This window comes from Liolophura sinensis, chromosome 9 (genome assembly GCF_032854445.1).
Source record: "Liolophura sinensis isolate JHLJ2023 chromosome 9, CUHK_Ljap_v2, whole genome shotgun sequence".
In the NCBI taxonomy this organism is placed as follows: Eukaryota; Metazoa; Mollusca; class Polyplacophora; order Chitonida; family Chitonidae; genus Liolophura; species Liolophura sinensis.
Window position 1 is genome coordinate 32520330 of NC_088303.1, and position 20083 is coordinate 32540412.

Sequence of the window (20083 nt, forward strand, 5' to 3'; positions counted from 1 at the left end):
TTGGTAACATGAAACAAAAATTGACTGCTTGTTTTTAAATGTTCACAGCATTTGCATCGTGGGTCTCCACACTTAGAAGTTGTATAACTGGTTTCTATTAAGTTGATAGTAAACCGAGCATTTGTTAGAAGTTTCTTAAGACATATACATATACATATATATATACCCACTCCATTGATAAGTAGGAAACAAAACAAAGTAAAACAATGACAGCAATACTGGATTTAGGGATGCTAAGCCCAGGGTGAAACTTATGCAGTATTTATAAGCACATGCTATGTACAGTGTGAGCTTGAAAAAGGAATCTGGTTTTCAGTCACGAAGAATGTTTAACATGTGTGCACAAGAAATCATATGAATTGAGACTAGTAATTTTGAGAGACTGTTGTCTTCGGATGTAATCTGGTTCAGTGAGTGCAGAGATCTTTCCCTAAGCTCAACAAACACGTACACCCACATATTAACACGTGGAATATGATTGCTGGATTATACGAACACAAGAAGTATGGAGTCCGACCTCGAGGAATTCATGGAAATGAAAAGCCAGATATTATCTCCGCTAGGCCTAAATCTTAGTTATTGGTTATTTTTGCGCTAGTGCAAGGTCATGCGTGGTTTAATACGAACTTTCACAAAACAAGGCCACAACGTACATACCCAGTCATAAAACTAATTAGGGTATGCTAGTGAAGAAAGCGGACTGGTTGATAAGCTTAACTAAGTACATGTGTCCGTAAGGTTACCTGTGCGGCGTCATCGATCGGGCAAGATGGACTATCATGTTTCAAGAATACCTGTACCACGATTCGTTCATTCCTTTGATTCTTTCACCGGACGTGGCATTATACTCCGGTTAATTACGAATGCCATGTGACAAAACCATTACATGGGTACATGTAACAGGGTGTACAATTCTGTACCACATAGCGTGGTTTACGTAAACGAGGATCTAACGCCTTCTAGAATGGTTTTGTAAATAAGTAAACAAGACTATTAACTTCGTATATTATTGTTACTTATTGTGTTCATATTGCCGTAGAACGCTGTGCTGACTTTTGCCATCAGTAGGCCTACATGGTTTATACGAAAAAATACTCAAATTGCCATTTCAATGTACAGGTGGAGAGATGAGTCCGGGTGTGAGGGAAACCATTGACAAACAATATTCCGGGTATTTCCCGACCTGCGTAAGTAGGTACGTGCCTAAATTTAATCATCAAGTGTCACTTGTCACTACCAAGCCCGGATAATGTCCATATGTACGGATGACTGGGATGGTGGCTATATCAAGGTTAATGGCACGAATTAATCCAGCGCTGAGCTATATTAAATAGTCTCAGACTAAATCTACACTAATGAAATCTGAAATCTCTTTAGTTTAGGATTTGTTGCTAATAGTTAGAAGAATATAAACATTCAACTAGTTTCCGGCGCTTTTTTCTCAGGAAGAAGAAATCTCCAAGGTCAAAACAACAGCATGAACGTCGTTGTTCACAGAACTTCTTCTTGTACTAAAGTAGGTGTGTGTTGGAACGTTCAGTTGAAGCACTGCACCCATTTCGTGAACAAAAGGTCTCCTCAAGCTTCATCTTTGAAGGTCCAGAAGAATGTAAACCTTCTCCTAGTTTTTGGCGATGCCTTTCTTTCGTTCTTGTGGCTATACTAAGATACGACATGACCTTGCTGTCCAAACCGGCACTTCGGTTTCCTGTCAACAAAAACCTGACACTCGTCATATAAGTAAAACATTCTTAAGTAGATCGAGTATGACCTTAAATACTAACCAAACAAAACAAAATTAACTAAGAAATAATGCGTTCGTACGGGTAAAAAGAAAACAGGTATCTAACCCAATAAGCTAATACATGCACCTGCAATGCGTTGGAAACCCACTGGCGGTAAGAGAACATATCCCTTTGATTCCTAAATTACGACAGAGTACGTTTAATGTCGTAGTAAACTGTAGTGAATAAAGTGAAATGACCATGTGATTCAAGTTACAGGATGTTTATTTCCTTGTTCAGTTAATGAATGCAATAAGAGCTCATAGCACCGGCCTGCCTGACATCTGAAATGCACAAGAATTCCGTTGAGAGTTCTTAATGAATCTTATGCAGCGTGCCTTGAGCATGGGGGCAATTGCTATGCATTGATTTTTTTCGTTTCCTATTTTAATACAATGTTCTCCAATGTTTATTAACTAGTTATTTATTTCATTAGTATTTTATGCGTACACAAGAATTTACGACTTTTTACGACGGCCGCCAGCATTATGGTTGGAGGAAACCAGGCAGAGCCCGGGGGAGAGCCACGACCATCCGCAGGTTGTTTATTAATTAATGGAGAATTCAGTTGGCAGATATCTGTTCATGTGTTAACCACATTGGTTTACCTTCGTAACGATTTTAAAGGGATACAGAATCGATGCAGTGGACATACGGTTTCCTTGGTTAAATCTTGCAGCCTTGGTCACGCATGAATAAATGTACCATACCTAAAACTCAGCTTAGGTAGAGCATGGCTTGGACTCACCTGTCTCACCAGCCAGTCAGAATCGACCCTGTATCCCTGTAAGCAATTTTTCAAGATAGTTGTATTACATCCATTTATTTATTTATGATCTATTTATTTAATTATTTAGTTAGTTAATTGGTGTTTAACGCCGTGAATTTTTCACACATATCGTGACGGCGAGCGTGTTTATCCTGAGGAAATCGGGAGTTACGCGCAGTGGGCCTAAACGTTTTGCTACAAGAACAGAGAATGACCTAAAGTTTCATCCACAAAAGTACATTTTTAAAAGCAAATTTTTAAAAACGAAATATTTTCTGTTTTTATTGAAAGTTAAAATTTTCCTGCAGCATATCTTCATCCTACCTTCCAAGTAAACCTCAAGAAAGATCAAAAGAACTTTAAAAATCAGACAAAATGTGCCAATTAATCATGGGTAATGTTTTAGATCATTTATCTATGCAAATGACTTGGCTTTTTCTTCCACGTCAATCAGTGTATCCATATTTATGTGTTTGCTTTACAGACGTATATATACACTTTCTCTTACATTAGTGCTGGTGCAGCATGACGATGTCAAAATACGCCTACTTCTGCATGCATACTCTTCTTATAAGTTGCAACACATTACATATATTGCATATGAGACTTTTACCGGCAAATTAAAATGGTATACACAATTTTCTAAATGTTAATATTTTTAATTATTTTTAATTCTTAAAGCTTTTTGTGGACATATCGTTTAGCTGCGGGTTGAGGTGAGAGTTCCCTCCATTAATAGAAGAACAGTTCGTACTTTGTTCACAAGATGACGTCAGAGTAAATTGTACTCTGCCTATTTTCAGTTTTTGAGACATTCAACTAACAGGTCAAGCAGTGACTATTTACGTGTATACAGTACATATTAGTACCCCAAATAAAACCCATCTTAGAGAGCTTTCAATTGTCATACAATGCTGAGTATTAGATGACGGTCATTCATCCGCCTGTTTTGGAATGAATGAAAGCTTTTCTATCAATGTGATAGCCCAAAACCATCAGAATGTACTTTTAACATAAGAACATGTTTACCACATGTAAGATTAATGAAGGGTATGTACCTTCAACCAAAGATAGAGGAGCGAGTACATTTTGCAAACATCTTGAAGAAAAACGCATCTGTTAGTTGTAACTATTCTATATAACAATTCTTTCAGTTTATTGCCACACGATGGTGATCTGGAAGGATTATCGCTTGACATTTTCACCATTACTCTTAGATATTACCAATAATAAATGAGGCAGCACGGAACGTCACATAATATAGACGCATCTCCTGCCATATCATCTACCATCCATGCTGGCCATAAGGGACAGAATAATGGCCAATGTACAGTTTTAGCAAGCTAATTCACTGGTATCCTAATACGACGTACCGATGCCATTAGTCATCACGTTGGTATTTAGTAATAGAACTAGTTAATGTTTGCAAAAGAAGATTGGCGTCTGGTAGATTAAAGGGATCAAGTGTATTGTTCGGTAGGCCGAATCTTTCAAGGTGGATCGATCTTTTCAAGATGGATACCAATGCCATGATTAAGGATATCACATGCCATGATTACCTAATTCTCTTCGCTGTGTTACAGGACGCTGCCTTAGTCTTGATCATTGTTAAGGAGATACACAAAGTTTCGTGCCTCAACTACCGCTTCTGCTAACTGGCATGGTGAAACAAAGCGGCCAAGGCTTCTTACAATGGAAGGCCGTCTTTATTACTCTTTTATTCAACAGAAGAAGAATATGTATTTGATAAAGCAGGTAATGTAACATGAACTCTGGGCGCTCTGACTTATACGAAAGTCGAACTCTCCATTCATATGCGGTATAGTGTTTATAGACGGTATTGTCTCGTTTCCATGAGCTCCATGTACACGCATCATACGTTCAGAAAAGAATACCACCGGTTGCTTAATTGATTACTGATTTATAGAGCCTGGCCGAGGGTCTACTTAATGCTGAATGACAATGTTTCTATGGCATTTCCCTCGATCGGCTTATTCATAAAAGTCCATGGACAAATTACATGTAGAGTGTGCTAAAACAACCGTGTATTCTTAATTAGATTGCTTGAGACTGATCAATACGAGTATACTATCAACAGTTAAACCAGAACTGAACGTGACTAACAACGACAGCACTGTCATTCGCTTCAGAAAATCACTCGGTTTCTTAACACAACATTTTGTGATTAACTCTGTAAGTCGTATACCATTCGTGGTTCTAAGACACTGGACATTTTTCGTGCTATGGACCGACAGAGCATTATACTGTTGCCTCCAAATATCCTGTGTGGAGATTTTATAAACACTCTATGTACATTTCCGGAAATCACAGTTAAATGCCTGCTTAGTTCTTTTAGGCAAGAAAAAGGAAAGTTGAAATCTCTTCGATACGTATCTCTCCATATATTATTAACATCCATACAGGTTGTGTCAGCTAGGACAAATATGGATTTACAAATATGAAAAGCCGCCTTCGCAGATTTTGTATTACGATAAAAGAAAATGTTGATATACTGATTGTGGAAGGCCAGAACCATGCTATATTCAGTTTTTCATCTCGAAGCTCGTCAGACTTTTTCCAGTGAATTTCATCAGTTGACAAGCTGTTTCTTGTGTCCAGAGTTTGGCAACAAAATCATGCGTCCATGGTTTGATTAGACTGTTTGATACAGCTGTAAAGCTTATAGCTTTTTGCTCTACAATAGACGAGCCATGTCCTGATTCCAGTCCGTTAATCTCTCAAACTCAAACATCTTTGATTTAACCCGTTCGCCATCAACAGCGGCCTGTCGCCGTTGCCGATCGCAGCACATTTGATAATTTCCGTTACCCAATCATGCTTTGAAAAGCTTGGATAGCAATGGCTTTTATGATTACAATATCAATCATGAAATGTCTGTGCAGGAAGTCAAAAACCCATTCTATAATCGCTTTGGAGCCATTTTTAGCGAATTCTTACAGGAATTTACCTCAAGAAAAGCAGATTATATGAGAACTTTGTCCAAATACAAAAGGACCGCTTCAGTTGTCTAATGGTTTGAGCATTCGCGAAGTGAGGAGGCTTGCAATCAAACTCAGGTCGGGTCATACCAAAAACTTTAAACATGGTATTTGTGGCCGCCTCGCTTGGTCCTCGGCACCGAGAGGACACAGCGTTGGTTGTCCTGATGTTAGTATAGTGTGACTTTTGTCATGTCTGGTGTCGTCTACATGATAATTCAGTGGTGACAGCACTTCGGCGGCACGGACTCGCCTTGCCACAAGAAAACGCAGTATATGTAAACACATTTACAGATTCCTCATCTTACTAATCACTCCCTAATAATCAGACTGTTTTTATGTTCACAATTCCGACATACAGCTTTACTATGAAAAACCAAAAGAGCAACTTTCGCCGTTTTTTTTTTTTATTTCGTTAATTGTAACATTATGGACAACAATAAAAATGACCCGTACTCTGCATACTTTAAATTGGATACAAGATCATCACTGACTGGCTGTTAGTGGAGGTTATGACTTCCCCGATTAAAGCCTCGAACCTTGGCCATGCTTTATTAACTGTTCAGCACTTATACTACGGTGGCCAGCACTATGGTCGGAAGAAATCAGGCAGAGCCCGGGTAAAACCCAGAACCATCCCAAGGCTACTGGCCGGAGAGGAATGCGGCATAAACTGAACTTGAACTCACAGCGACCGCATTGGTGAGAGGCTTCTGGGAAATTTCGACGATTGGGCGTGCTAAGCTCCCTCGGCCACCGAAGCCCGCCTAGCCTGAACATAGCCTGGGCTTTCCTACCTCCAGTCATCGGAGATTCTGCATTCCTCTAAGGGGCATAATTCACCTATTTATAGAAGTTTAACATTGGTTCGATTGCCATGTACATGTACAAATAATATTTACGTGTCTATGGGAAGTAAATTTACAAGGTATGTTTTGAGCAAAGTCATCAATACATAAATTTAAATTTTAATCATAGGCACTTACATGTAAAATATTACCATTCTTTGTCCTCAGCTATACAGATACATCTATAAATATAATGCTTGTATATGTAGGCGTACATCTGAGACTGAAAATCCTGCAGTCACTGCAAGTGCAGTCACGAACTGCAGTTTCCAGATAATAACAATAGTCAAACAGTGTAGACCGGCCCGGATAGCACAGTTGGTAGAGCGTCCGCTTCGGGACCGGTACATCCAGGATCAATCCTTGTTCGAGTCACACCTAAGACTTTAAAAGAGGAAGTTGTAACTTCCTCGCTTGGCGTTCAGCATGAAGGGGATAGTGCAACGACTGGTTGACCCGTATCAGTATAATGGCTCGGGCGGGGCGGCTTACTTGCCTTCGGTAAGTCGTCTCAGTGATGCAGCACTAAATAAAAGAGCGGTGGAAATCCGTCCTGCAACAAGGAGGCACATTACACGTGCATGCACCCTAATGATTCCTTCGTCGTCATATGACTGAAAAATTGTTGAGTACGACGTTAAACCCCAAGCACTCACTCACTCACTCAAACAGTGTATCATTAAAATGTTAACCATGTGACCAGCAAGCAGTGTTGTTCACAGCACATACAGGTGCATCAGGTTTAGCCTTTTTCCTTACGCCGTGTCCAGTGTGATATCGTCTGGGTGAGCCACAAGTGGATTCAGTCAGGATAGAGGCCAACTTTTCATATCTTTTCCACAGAGCTGTTGTGGACTAAAGTCAAGAATCTTATTTTCCAAGAAATATGTCAAGCTGAATTCTAAAACTTGGCTGAAACCGTCGCAACACAAAAGGAGCGGTTAGAATTTCACCAATGTGATGAAAATATTTAAGACTTTAATTCAGATTATAATTTGTCGGCTTAAGACTGAAAGCGCCGTGTGGTCCCACGTGTTACTAAATCTGAACATCGATGATGACATCGATACAGAGCAAATTCACACTTCCAAATGTTTTCAAGGCCAACATCTCTCATATTATCACACGGTTGAAATGTTTTCACTTAACCCTACTTATCTCCCCGCACCTATAATAATTACAAAAAGAGCACTTTGTGTACTACCTTCTGGATGGTGCATTCTGGTGGACATCCCAGAAAGGCCTTGATTCTTGAACACGTGGATTTCGTAATGATAGCAGAGAGTGTAATATTTCACTGTTTCTGTCCTGTTCGCTTGCCTACAACGACAAGTGTGAGTCAGTCCAACTTATATGAAGTATTGTAACATTGCTGTTTAATAGATGCGGATGGCTGTGCTGTACAAAACACATGACCGCATGTAGATGGCAATGCTGTACAACACGGATGGACACATAATAACTACAGAATCACAAAAGTCGGTTTCTTTATCTTCGAAAAGAAATTGCTCAAAAACGAAATGTACCAACACATCGACATCAACATTAACATAATTTCACTCCCGCAAACACACGTACAGTTGTGACGAACGACGCCACAACAAGCACCTTTTGTTATATATACGTCGTTTTGGAGGACACGTGGTTATTATCTAGACTTTGCTCACTCCGTGATCGCTTAGCCCGCAAGTCCACATTGATAGCGAACCCGTCTCCCGTAGAGTGAATAAATAGTCTCAATGATGTGATCTTTTTCTTTGGGCCTTCGCACTTGATTTGGCCTGTGAAATGTTTTTTGATTTCGGACACTTGATCAACGGAAGCTTTGTCAACATCTAGACTGTCGTCTGCAGCGCGAACTGAGGCGTACAAGCCGGAGAAATCATTTCGGAACTTGCGAGTGGCCGTACATGGGATATATACCTCTTCGTCTTCTATGAGCGGCTTCGGTTGTTCTGTATTAATTATTCTCGATTTTTGGAAATGTATCGGGGGTGAGAATGTTCTAGAAGTTTTGAAGATGCTGCTGGATGTGTCGGAATCCGTGAGAACACAGGTGGGCAGTCTACAACGACACGTGTGACACATTCGGCGTAACTCTGCCCGAAACTTGCGAGAAACGAAATTGTAGAGAATAGGGTTGAGGGCATGATTCAGGTAAAACGCAATGCGAGCGAAGTATAGAATTGCCAAGTAAGCTTCCAGTCCAAGCCCAGAAAGAACTTCCCTGGATTCAAATATCAACCACAGACTGATTACACGGTAAGGCAAGTGACAGACGAAGAACACGGTAACAATGGATGCCACGATGTTAATTCCTTGGCGCCTCTGTCTCATTTTCTCTCGAAAGCTTTCATCGAAGGCGTCCCCGGTGTCCCCTGGTTGTGGGATTAGCACACGCCCGACCCGGCAGTACAGGGCCAGAAGAATGAGCATGGGCAGGAAAAAAAACACAGCCGGTATTGTCACCAGGTAAGCCTTCTGCCAAGAGTACTTCATAGGATGACGACAAACTTTGATCGGCGTACCATCAAGCCAGACCGAGTTTCTGTAGACTGGAAAGAACGCAAAAGGGAGAGAGACGAAACCACAGAGAACCCAAATGACGAGGACGATCTTCACGACTCTGCACATGGCATCGTTGCTCCTGTGTAATGGCTGACAGATGGCCTTGTAGCGCTCCACGCAAATGCAGAGGATCGTGTAGACAGATGCACCAGCCACGACGTTCTCCAGATATGGGACGAGTTTGCCTGAAACGAGATTTCGGCAAAATGAGAGTGAGACTCTCTGCATGTAGCTAGTGTTTTAAAAATGGATGAACCAATGAATTTTTAGAACTGAACGTCACATTCGCGGTATTTGAACCATAACCGGGCAAAAAAGGGAGCAGCCTTTTAAAACATAGAATTTAAAACATAGCATTTAAAACTTTAACAAGCAGGAAATGAAACTATGTTAAATAATCAAAAATGTGATAAAATATAAAAAAATTACAATAAATGTAGTTCTGATACAAAACCCTTAAAATATATTAAACAGTTAAGTAGAACATTAGCTGGAAGTGTCAAACAGTTGCAATATAGCCAACTGTCACACGGAACACATTTTGGAGTATAGTATCTATAAATGACAAAATCATATGTTAAAAGTTGTGGTGGGGCCTCCGTGGCCGATGACGCGTAGTGACCAAGAAGCCTCTCACCAGTGCGGTCGCTGTGAGTTCAAGACCAGCTCAGGCTGACTTCTTCTCCGGCCGCAGGTGAAAATGTTTGTCAATAACCTGCGGATGGTCATGGGTTTCTCCGGTCTCTGTCGGTTTCCTCTCACTATAATGCTGGTCGCCGTCGTATAAATGAAATATTCTTGAGTAAAACGCCAATCAAATAAATAAATCAATAAACTTTGTGGACCTTAAAGGCCCTCGTGGAAGATCTTAATGTTAGTTATTCGTCTTTTACGACAAGCCTAAAGCTCTTAGACCCTGTTCTTTTCACCCTAGAGACGCGACGGGGACAGCGTGCTGCAGATTGTGGATTTAAATTTCAAATCGAACTTCCGCAAACGACTCGTGAATTGAAACAGCGGCGTATAAATATTGTGACTGCAGTACGTCCATTAAGACAAACCTCAAACACGTGGTCCTATAACAGTAGGCAGCTCTAATACGTAAACAAATTTATCTCTTTGGCGCTTTAACTGAAACTGCTCATTCCAACACCCAAGCTGACAGTGACCAATAGTATTCCTCTAACGGCTGAAAAGTTTTAGTCAGTAAGCCAGAGATCCTTCCTTAATGGTCTCTCCGTTTTTTAAAAGAAAAGCATTGTTCTAGTTCCAGAAAGATTACATTGTAAAGTATTTACTCTCCCCCGGGTTCGAAAATAGTCAACCCAGAACGTGAACGAGAAAGGAACCTACTGTTTACCATTAAGTTGCAAATCATGGTTACTTTCGTATACTGTCTTTAGATGCTTTTTTTTCCCGTTGATTTCAGCCTTATTTCAGTCCCGTTGTGACAGTATCTGTCGTCCTCTGGATCTTGATCCTAAGCTACAACTGCCGTACAAAATTATTACGATCTGTATTACGTAAGTAGGCTAAAATTTAAAAAAAAAATTAATTTTTTGATAGAATTCATGGAGAATATGTATTGGTTAAAGCTAATGGGTCATCAATATACCGTCTACTAATGAATAATGACGAATCCTTAAATGATCACTATTTAGTAATTTCTGCATATAATCGTATTCATAAAAGTCAAGTATGTCCCTATCATAAACTAGCCCATTTTGTATCCTCTGGAATACCAACGTTACATGTAGAACACTCAATATCTTAAAATTCGGATAAAATAAAATATGTAAGAATTTGAAATGAACATTTACAACCCCAATAGGATAATGAAAACCTATTGGCTTGTTTACATAGTTATTGTAAGCTATTTAAGCTCTTTGCTGTTAACATCTCACGTTAATTTTCGGGAAATTTTTTTCCTTCATTTCTTGAAGTTTACACATGTGTGATGCACTAATGTTATGGCGAAGTACTGACTTCATATCCTCAGGTAACCTTGAATGTCACTATAAAGCATCTCCACACCTGCTCGTAATCAGCGTCTATAGACTATGATATTTTGTCGGATGATTTATATATATATATATATATATATATATATATATATATATATATATAGGATTATGTTCTTATATCCTGAATTTCATTGCGAACCGGCATTTAAACCGCTTTAACTAATGGAGGATAGCCTGAATCTTGGATTTACTTTAAGCGTATTAGTGAAAACAATTATTTTTCGGTGACGCATTGAATAGCAGCACGATGATTAAATGAATATTATCTAAACGTGCTATACTACTGTGACGTAAAGCAACAGCGTTGACAATCGCTTACATAGAACATGGTATTTTTCAGATTTGTCTTAATATGTCAGTCATAAAAAATGGCCTCAACCTTTTATACAGTAGCAGAGCCCATGAGGAAATCTTCAACCACTTCCACCCACACGGACATGGAATACAAACAAACCGCAATACAATATTTCGACATATATTGCAGTTGTGGAGAGCAAAACCGAAGAAATATTACTTTGTATGACGACGTAACACTGATCTACTCTCTACTTGTCGTGTCAATCGATAAGCTTGGTTTACTGCAATGAAAGCAACAAATTTACTCTCTAATATGCTCGCAAAGACAAACATACACAATGGTCATTCCGATCTAAAGGTCAAAATGAGCTCAGCATATGTACTTACATAATGTTTCCCCAAAGTACCAAACATCTTGAGAGTAAACGTCGACCCAAGCCGATGGCATGCATACGATGATGACCAACAAGTCGGCGATACACAGGCTGATGAGGAAGTAATTCACCGAGGTCCTCAAAGTTCGGCCCCTGAGTACCACGGCTGTGACCAGCAGGTTACCGGCCACTCCGAATAGGAATATTAGCGAGAAAAGCAGGGACAACAGAACAACCAGATAAAGCGGCGGTTCCGGCACCGGCAGCCCCGGAAGCTGACTGGCATTGGCCGTGGCTTCCGTCCATGTTTGGGTGATATTCAGCGCACTACTCGACATGGTTCCCTATCAAACATGTGTGGAAGTGTCCACGGTGCTGTGGTACCGTGATGACCGCGGTCTGTCTCCGCCTTAGTCGGCAATTGGGCCAGATGCCGAGGAGCCAATCAATAAAACATGTAGTCCTCAACAGCGTATACTTGAATTTGTATGATAAAGAAAGACACGCAATGCTAGCAAACTTGACAACACCCCTTTCCTCTTCCCCATCTAGCTGGTTGTTTTATTGTTGAGGCCAATAACGTGTTCGTTCACTGGGGAATATACTCCTCAACACGGATGCAAACGTCCATCATGCTGTAGAATGGCATCCATACGTCCTCAACAACGGTTCACAGGTAACAGGTGTGCCGACTTCGATCCCACGGCAAAGAAATCGTCATGAACACGCAAGTCAATGCAGGCTGGCATCAGGCTCTCGGCCTTACATCAATATATACTTTGATGATAAATGATCGGAGCATAATGGCCCATGATAGCAAATATTGCGTACATAAATACTTACTCATAGCTAAACAAGATTAGATGAACTACTCCATTCAGCAACAGCAAAAATGCTTGGTCTTCCACGCATGTACAGTCAAAGGCTCTCATATGGTACCCGCAATTATTTTATTTTTTTCTAAAAAAAAGGTACGTATTTTTGTCAAATGTGGACAAAGCTGATACCGCAACATTTTGAATCAGGTTCAGATGAACAGCGGCACTGGGTGAATATTCCTGCTTGAGCACATGTGACTAGAATTATAGTTCCGGGTAATATCACTTTGTTTCACCGTCTTCTGTCTTGTTCACATTCTTTTCTCTCAGAAAGAAATGGCTAGAGGGAAATAGAGACGACACTTCCTGTCACACCAGCACGATACATCCTGACACAGCAATGCATATCCGAGATAATAGATTAACCTACTGTGGAAAGAAAACACCAGCTTGCAATTCATCGTTTCCATTAATTATTATTCCAACTGACAAGCAACGCTGTCGTTTCACCCAACACGCCATTTTCACAAAGAAAACGGCGTACTTTCCCAAGAACACAATTGCCTGACAAGTACGACTGGCCTTGTATCAACGGTAAATGTATAGTGAGTTTGTATTAAACATCGGCATCGACACCAAGCTTCCTGCAAGAGGATGAATCATGAATGGAGTCAACCTCCACAGTTTTTTAAACAAGATTATCATTTGTGAAATAGTGGAGCTGTACGCTGAAAGACACCATAAAAGCGGAATTCGGAAGTGCAAGACTGTCTGAACAAATAAAAGGCACCAGAGTAGAAACGTGACGCATACACCTGATGGTCAGCACGGTAATATTGATTAATCATTTATGGGTGTAGCTGGGTCAAAATAGGAATCAAGGTCAATAGATTTAGTTATATCTGTGCCCATCACCTGTCAGGAAGTAGTTTTACTCCATTAATTATTGATAAATCATCCTTAATTACCGATTTGACCTCAGTGGAAGTACCTAATGAAAGGCCATTTTATTAGATCACAGTAAATTAGGCGTAATTGGAGAACAATCGGGATAAAACAGACATCACGACTACGTTTCATATAACACGCCTTCGCAAGTATTTATTACAGGTCATTCTTGAACATGAAGTGTCTCCTAGCAAACCAGGATATAGACTGATATGTTTCAGAAGTTATCATATTAGTATGTTGCTGAATGTTTTGATAAGCGTCGAGGCTGATGTTTGTAAAGATTATTGTAAATAGACATCCTCTGATGTTTATACAGATTACTGTAAATAAACATCCTCTCCAGTCGTACTTGTGCAGCAACCTGCGGATGGTCTTTCCCCTACCATAATATAGCTTAAAGCACCAATCAAATAAGTAAAATAGACACTAATAGATATAAAAGGCTATATTGTGCGTCTTCAATTAAATTATTCATACAAACTATTGAAACGAACAAGGTTACATCCTCCATAAAGGCTGGAACCACAAGATTGCCCAAAGATTGATGGCACATATGTTCATAGTGCAAAAACTGTTTTAAAAAATCGGCCTCATTTTGTTCATTTCTGCAGAGCACCTCTGTCGGATTCAAGATCCGTACAACCTACACAATCAGTACAATCCAGGAATTACGTCCTTTTTCTTCCTTTTTTTCTTTGGTTTCTTTTTTTTTTTTTTTTTTTTTTTGGTTTTTCAGTATTTTCCTTTGCGGAAATACTTCCTAAAGGTTTTTACATCAGCTAAGATTACATGAGAGTAAAAGTTCACGTGAAAGCCACACGTCAATGCAATACGGCATAATATATTCTTCACTTTTCCTAATTTCGTTCCTTATTTACTTTATTAATTCCTTAGTGGTTTGTGTTAACCGTTGTTGATCGGTTGGTATATGAATGTCAGTTTTAAAAACCTACTACATTGTGAAGCTTTAAGATATGACACTAAATTCACCTTAAACAAAGTGATTGGCATTATGTTTGCTTTGGTATGGTACTAATTGCATTGCGATTACAATTTTTCCGCCTGCGCAGACATATTCTTCAGTGGCTTGAAACGCCACTCAGAAGACTTTCTGTAATGATGAGGTCTATGTATTACTAGGATTAATATATCGTTATCATGTTTTAGATCCATTTCACAGAGGATGAAACATATGCAAGGATCACATCTTTGTCACATTCCTGAACGAAGATTGTTTTGCTTTAATACGGGTATATTCCATCAATATGACCTTTAATGAGGCTGTCCTGTAAACATGTTGTGAATTCCTTTTAAAAATGCACCAAATCTGACACACAGGTAGTACTCTTTACTCATCGTATTCTGAACAAATCTGGTATCTGAGCCATCGCAAGTTGTACCCCTGATAGGTTTAAAGGTCACCTGACCAGGTCATTACTTATAATGATAGCCTGGTACACACTGAAGCTGAACTTACAATCGATGGCAAATACAGTTGGCATATTGTAGGAAACTGTGCCGAGTTCGAAAGTTGATGTGACAGATATATGCATCGCTGCATCAGTAGGATTTTCGACGTTTTCCCACAGTTCCTCAGACGATTTCGTGACAATAGGTTCAGCTTATTTAATGGTCCCTGGTCAAAGCTTCCATTCTTTCCATATAACATCCAAACATATCTTTTTTCGTGATCTATAGCTTTGTCTATATATGACGTATCAGATGTCCAACAATGATCCAACAACCAAACCATGGAATCCTTGATTAAAGGACCTTGAACGCAGACATCTATGAATATTCCCCAATGGTAAAATATCGGGGAAGCAAAGATTTAGTGAAACTTGCGTTGATATCTGATAGCTAATGAATTACGAAACCACAAACTGTTTGCTCTTGTATCAACTATGCTAATCTTGGACAACGAGGAGGTGTTGAGCGAACCCTGACTGGGTGCGAAGTTGCGCTGCATAGACAGTTTTGCGTTCCTTAATTTTAATCCTCTATCTAGGTTATTTTGTCCAGAAAGTGTGATGATTTACTGTCTACAATTTTGCAGTTTTATTGGACGGCAGTTTCTAACAGTTCACCTCAGTCTGTTCTCAATTCAAGGCAAAAATGTTTTATTGCGAAAATGAACGTGAACCTTTCATATTCGGCTTTCCAAAATACTACTCCATTTTATTGTGAAGGTTCATTCTCGAATGGCTTGTAACTGCAATGAGAGTTATTTTAGTCTCGTCTATAGGAGTTCTCGCGAGAACACGATTGGAGCCGCTATGTAAAGTCACGGAATCTGTCCAGAAATATGGACTCCAGAATGCAGTTGGCGTTTTTCTGAATAAACAAATTGCTTGAGCAGAACGGGTGGAAATACTAATCTATTAATGAACACCCATGGCAGTCTAGAGAGATTTAACCATACCTGTATCTGTATTTGACAGAAGATTATGTGCCATGGACTCAATAAGTAGACTCTATAATAGTCTTTACCGACACACTAATCTGCTCATCACGGGGTGATGTTATCAGCCGCAGGGCCAAGATGGTGTGACACTGCGTTTAACGTGTTTTTAATAAAAAAAACCTTCCTCATCGCTGTTCTCGTTAAGGATTAATTAAGCACTTCTGTGAACGTACCTTAATCCCGCGAGAATCGAACAGAACCAGATTTATGGACAAAAAAAAGTTACATTATTCTCTCAACAAACTTCAGTATTTCTTGTGTTTTTATTTCCTTGCTTTCTTAATGGCTGATGGAAATCGTGAATTTTTCAGTTTTTCCCGTGGATTCATATAAAATATGAAAGACATTGTAATAGTTTTGTTTTAATATTTTTGAACGCTGTCAAAGATTTAGGCATTTGGGTGGTTTATCCTTAAAGGTTGTGCTGTCGTCAAAGGTTGATAAACGAGCCGTTCAACTCTTCCTCTAAATTGTTGGCCAATATTGCCCTGTGCTGATGAGTTTCAAACGATAACCAATTCCAGTGCCTGAGATGAATGCACCGTTTTAGTGTCTTATCACGGACATCAGCCTTGGCGCGGATGACAACCCTGAATGAAACATTTATAACCATTAATGTCACTGGACATTCGACAACAAGGTAACAAGAAACAAGCTTAAATGCTTAAAAGGTACATGTCGATTCTCAGTGAAATCCCATCATTATACTGTGCGTAGAAGAAAACACATTCATTAGCTTGATGAGGGATGAGTGTTATCCAAAAAGCTTAACTAAGATGAAAAGCATGCTTAGTGTCATTAGCTAGCACTAAGGGCATGTGTACCCTCACCCGGCCGGGCTGACCTCGTGACCTCCTGACTAGCACATCACATTTTCAGTGATGTATATCTGAGGAGGGTCCAGTACTCGAAGACTGATGAAACAATAGCCCACAAAAAGCTTCATTAAAAGACATTTCAACTTTTTACAAATTTCAACTGCCTCCTTCAAAATAGTCATCTAGTCCCCTACACTAGCGCATTGACATTTCTAACTTTCGCGTGGTACAATGCCATACCACCACATGCAGCTCGCACTTTTCTCTACAGCATATCAAAAAATCAACTTAGCGTGAACACCATTATTTGGAGCTGTGGTTGTTGAAAGTAAATTCATTGCATTTTGTTACTGTGGTAAAGTCCAGGGAGGTAGGAAGTAACGGTGGCAAAACAGTTTTCAGTTTTACCCAAAAAAGACAAAATTCTGACATATTTTAACTAGGTGCAAACCAAAAGTGTAGAAATATATAGTTCATCAACATCCTGAAATGTCTGTATGGCAGTAATACCGAATCAGTGCTTCTTTACTCAGTTCGAAGGCAAATCTTGGACCCAATTGCCTGAATTGCGCATGTTGCCAGCGTCTATTCAACTTTCGAAGGCACACCATGAAGGTCATAGCATAGCTGCTCTTCAGCCTGGCCCGTTTCTGAAATAACAGTTCACAAAATTCCAATGCTCATGTAGGTATTTGTGCCTTTGCCTTTGTGACTTTTGGGTTATACTTACAGTCCGGGTATTTTTCTATAAAATCTCGTACAGGATTTTTCCCCGAATGAATGATTCTCTAGAACGACGCAACGATTACTAATTCTTTTGACCCTTTCACTTCAAATTATACCCATGAATTCATGCAACATGAAAACTTATTCTCTCTATCTTTCGAGGGTAAAAAATAGAATTCATCCTTCACTTTATAAAATGGTATAAAAAAACAATCAGTTGCAAAATTCACTGACAATTTTCCTCGTTTCTACTTTAGTGCCATACTTGTGACTATCCACTTTTTAGAATGCCATTGATCAGCTCACGAAAAGAATTGTATAAAGGTTAGACAACACAGCCATTTGATTAATACCAAAAAATACTATTTATACGTTGTGTACTAACGCCCAACTCAGAATATTTCTCATTTACGACGACGGTCTGTAGAATGGATGAATTAAACCGGAAAGACCGCATTAAACCGCTTCTCTCTTGTTTGTTACCGGCTTTATTTGTTATTTGTATCATTTCTTACATACCTTTGTCTTTGGGAGTTAGTGTTAAACGTTGTTTTGAAAATGGATCTTGCCATTATTGACTTGGAACGCCTTTTACGGACTACGAATGGTATATGAATGTCGGACTTGACGTTTATATTTTACACGTTTTCGAAGGATCGGTCGCATGAATTTCTTCTTAACGTCTTCCTCTTGTCTTATGATTTTTAGTCCAAAATATCAGTAGAATGTATCTTTCCAGACCACCGCCATTAGCTAATCGGTTACTCGTTACTGAATGAAGATAGTAAGGCAGGATCGATTGTTCTCTAAAGCGATACTCATTATTTTTCATTGATACAATTGAGGTCAGTTTTTTAGTCGCAGAAACTCAACTAACCCTCGGTAAAACCAACGATCGTTGGTACGTTACAGCCAAACTTTGTCACGCGTGATCTGTTAGTCCGTCGGTCACTGGTTATCCGGCAGATTTTTTTTACACCAATTTATCGTAATGTTTATTTATTTCATTGGTGTTTTATGTCGTACTAGAGATACTTCATTTATACGATGCAACCTGCGGATGGTCGTGGGTTTCCCCCGGGCTCTGCCCGGTTTCCACCCACCATAATGCTGGCCGTCGTCGTATAAGTGAAATATTCTTGAGTACGGCGTAAAACACCAATCAAATAAATAAATAAATAAATTTATACGATGCAGGCAACCAGGCAAAAGCTCGTCATCATTCGCAGGGTACTGGCAGTACAACAGGAAAAGATTCCAGCATGAGCTAGACAAACTCCCAGCTACTGAGTTGCAGAGAGGCTCCTCAGTCATTCTGCTGTCCTTGCAAGTTCTTGACCGTTTTGGATTCAGTGTTCCAAAGTGAATCGAAGCTTAATGCATTTCATCACCATAACAAGTTACATATCAAGTTTGAATTTCGGACTCCTGTGTCTAACTTGTACAAAATTATGCCCATTGTATTGAATTACAACTTGGTACATGATTTCACCATTACAAGATAAGATTAATCTTGAAGTTTTGGACCTGTTCGTCCAATTTCTTCTGGATTTGTTTCGTAAGCGATTCATTGTAATGAACAGGAATTTGCTACTTGGTACAGGGCTGTTTTGGACGTTTTTAACAGTATTTCCAGACTTTTTCAAAATGGTTCAGTGTGTTTAACTGAGATTTGATACATAGCTTTACCATGACAAATTGTTTAATTAACTCGTATGTTCATTAATCTTCCTACACCGTAAATAGGGCAAGTAAAAAACAAAGTCATGCACTGATGGGACTTTTGAAAAGAACCATAGTCTTCCTTTTTCTTCGATTCTGTCTGATTTTCAAGAAAACATTAGCTTCACCAGTACAGATGCATTCACTTTCTCCCAACTGTAGTTTGTAAACACATCTCCTGTCTGAAACCTGTCCTCGCTGTAACAAAAAGAAGGGAAGCCAAATATGTCAGACTCTCAAATTACTGTCCAAATACGTCAGTCTGGAGAAAACCTTTTACGAGTTTTAACGTTAGGCTGTCTGAGAGCTGTGGGTGGATCTTCCTGTTGATGAATTTCTCCATGCCGCGACGGACAATATATTTTGGGAAATTATTTATGAGTTGGTATTTTTATTTTCAGGTTCTGAGCTTTGATAAAGTTGACACTGACGTTAAAGAACAATCAAATAAATAACTAAATAGATAAATAAATTAAATAAATAAATAAATAAACCAAGGTCAAAAGGATTACGAGAGCTCGCTGACCAAATTCTCTAATGGGATCTCCAGGACAGCTACGTGTAGAATTCATTTGGCTGCGTCTTTTGTAAAGAACTTTCTAAGGTACATCATGTGATGATGTTGTAACCTTTTCTAGGTTCACCCCTGTACCCGCCAACCAAACCCTGGGAAACATACACGGAAAAGTGTAAAACACTTTCAGTAAGGGGAATCAAATGGACAACGGTCAACTCTCAGATGGGTGCTTATGTGCATGATGCATTATTTATTTCTCGCTAGGTATTGTAGAGCTTTCAAGAAATACTGTTAATCGCCCGATATGTTTTAATTTACGTAAGCTATATATATATATATACATATATATTTGACAGCACCTAGATAGTTTGGACAAAGTCAGACTGTGCAATAGCCTAATGAAT

At 39.4% G+C, this 20083-nt stretch overlaps 1 protein-coding gene across 1 annotated transcript; it reads right to left on the reverse strand.

The window, feature by feature from the left end:
* Positions 1 to 8014: 8014 nt before the first annotated feature.
* On the reverse strand, positions 8015 to 12001 carry LOC135475793 (growth hormone secretagogue receptor type 1-like). Its single transcript, XM_064755733.1, has 2 exons — positions 11677 to 12001; positions 8015 to 9153 (listed from the first exon to the last, which is right to left on the reverse strand). The coding sequence occupies exons 1-2, from the start codon at positions 11999 to 12001 to the stop codon at positions 8015 to 8017; spliced, it is 1464 nt and encodes a 487-aa protein (XP_064611803.1).
* Positions 12002 to 20083: the final 8082 nt, after the last annotated feature.

Excerpts from the sequence above, each read along its gene's own strand:
- LOC135475793 (XM_064755733.1), bottom strand. The coding sequence starts at position 12,001 with ATGTCGAGTAGTGCGCTGAATATCACCCAAACATGGACGGAAGCCACG. Across the intron at positions 9,154-11,676 it reads GTACTTTGGGGAAACATTAT|GCAAACTCGTCCCATATCTG; the intron begins GTAAGTACATAT and ends ATCTCGTTTCAG.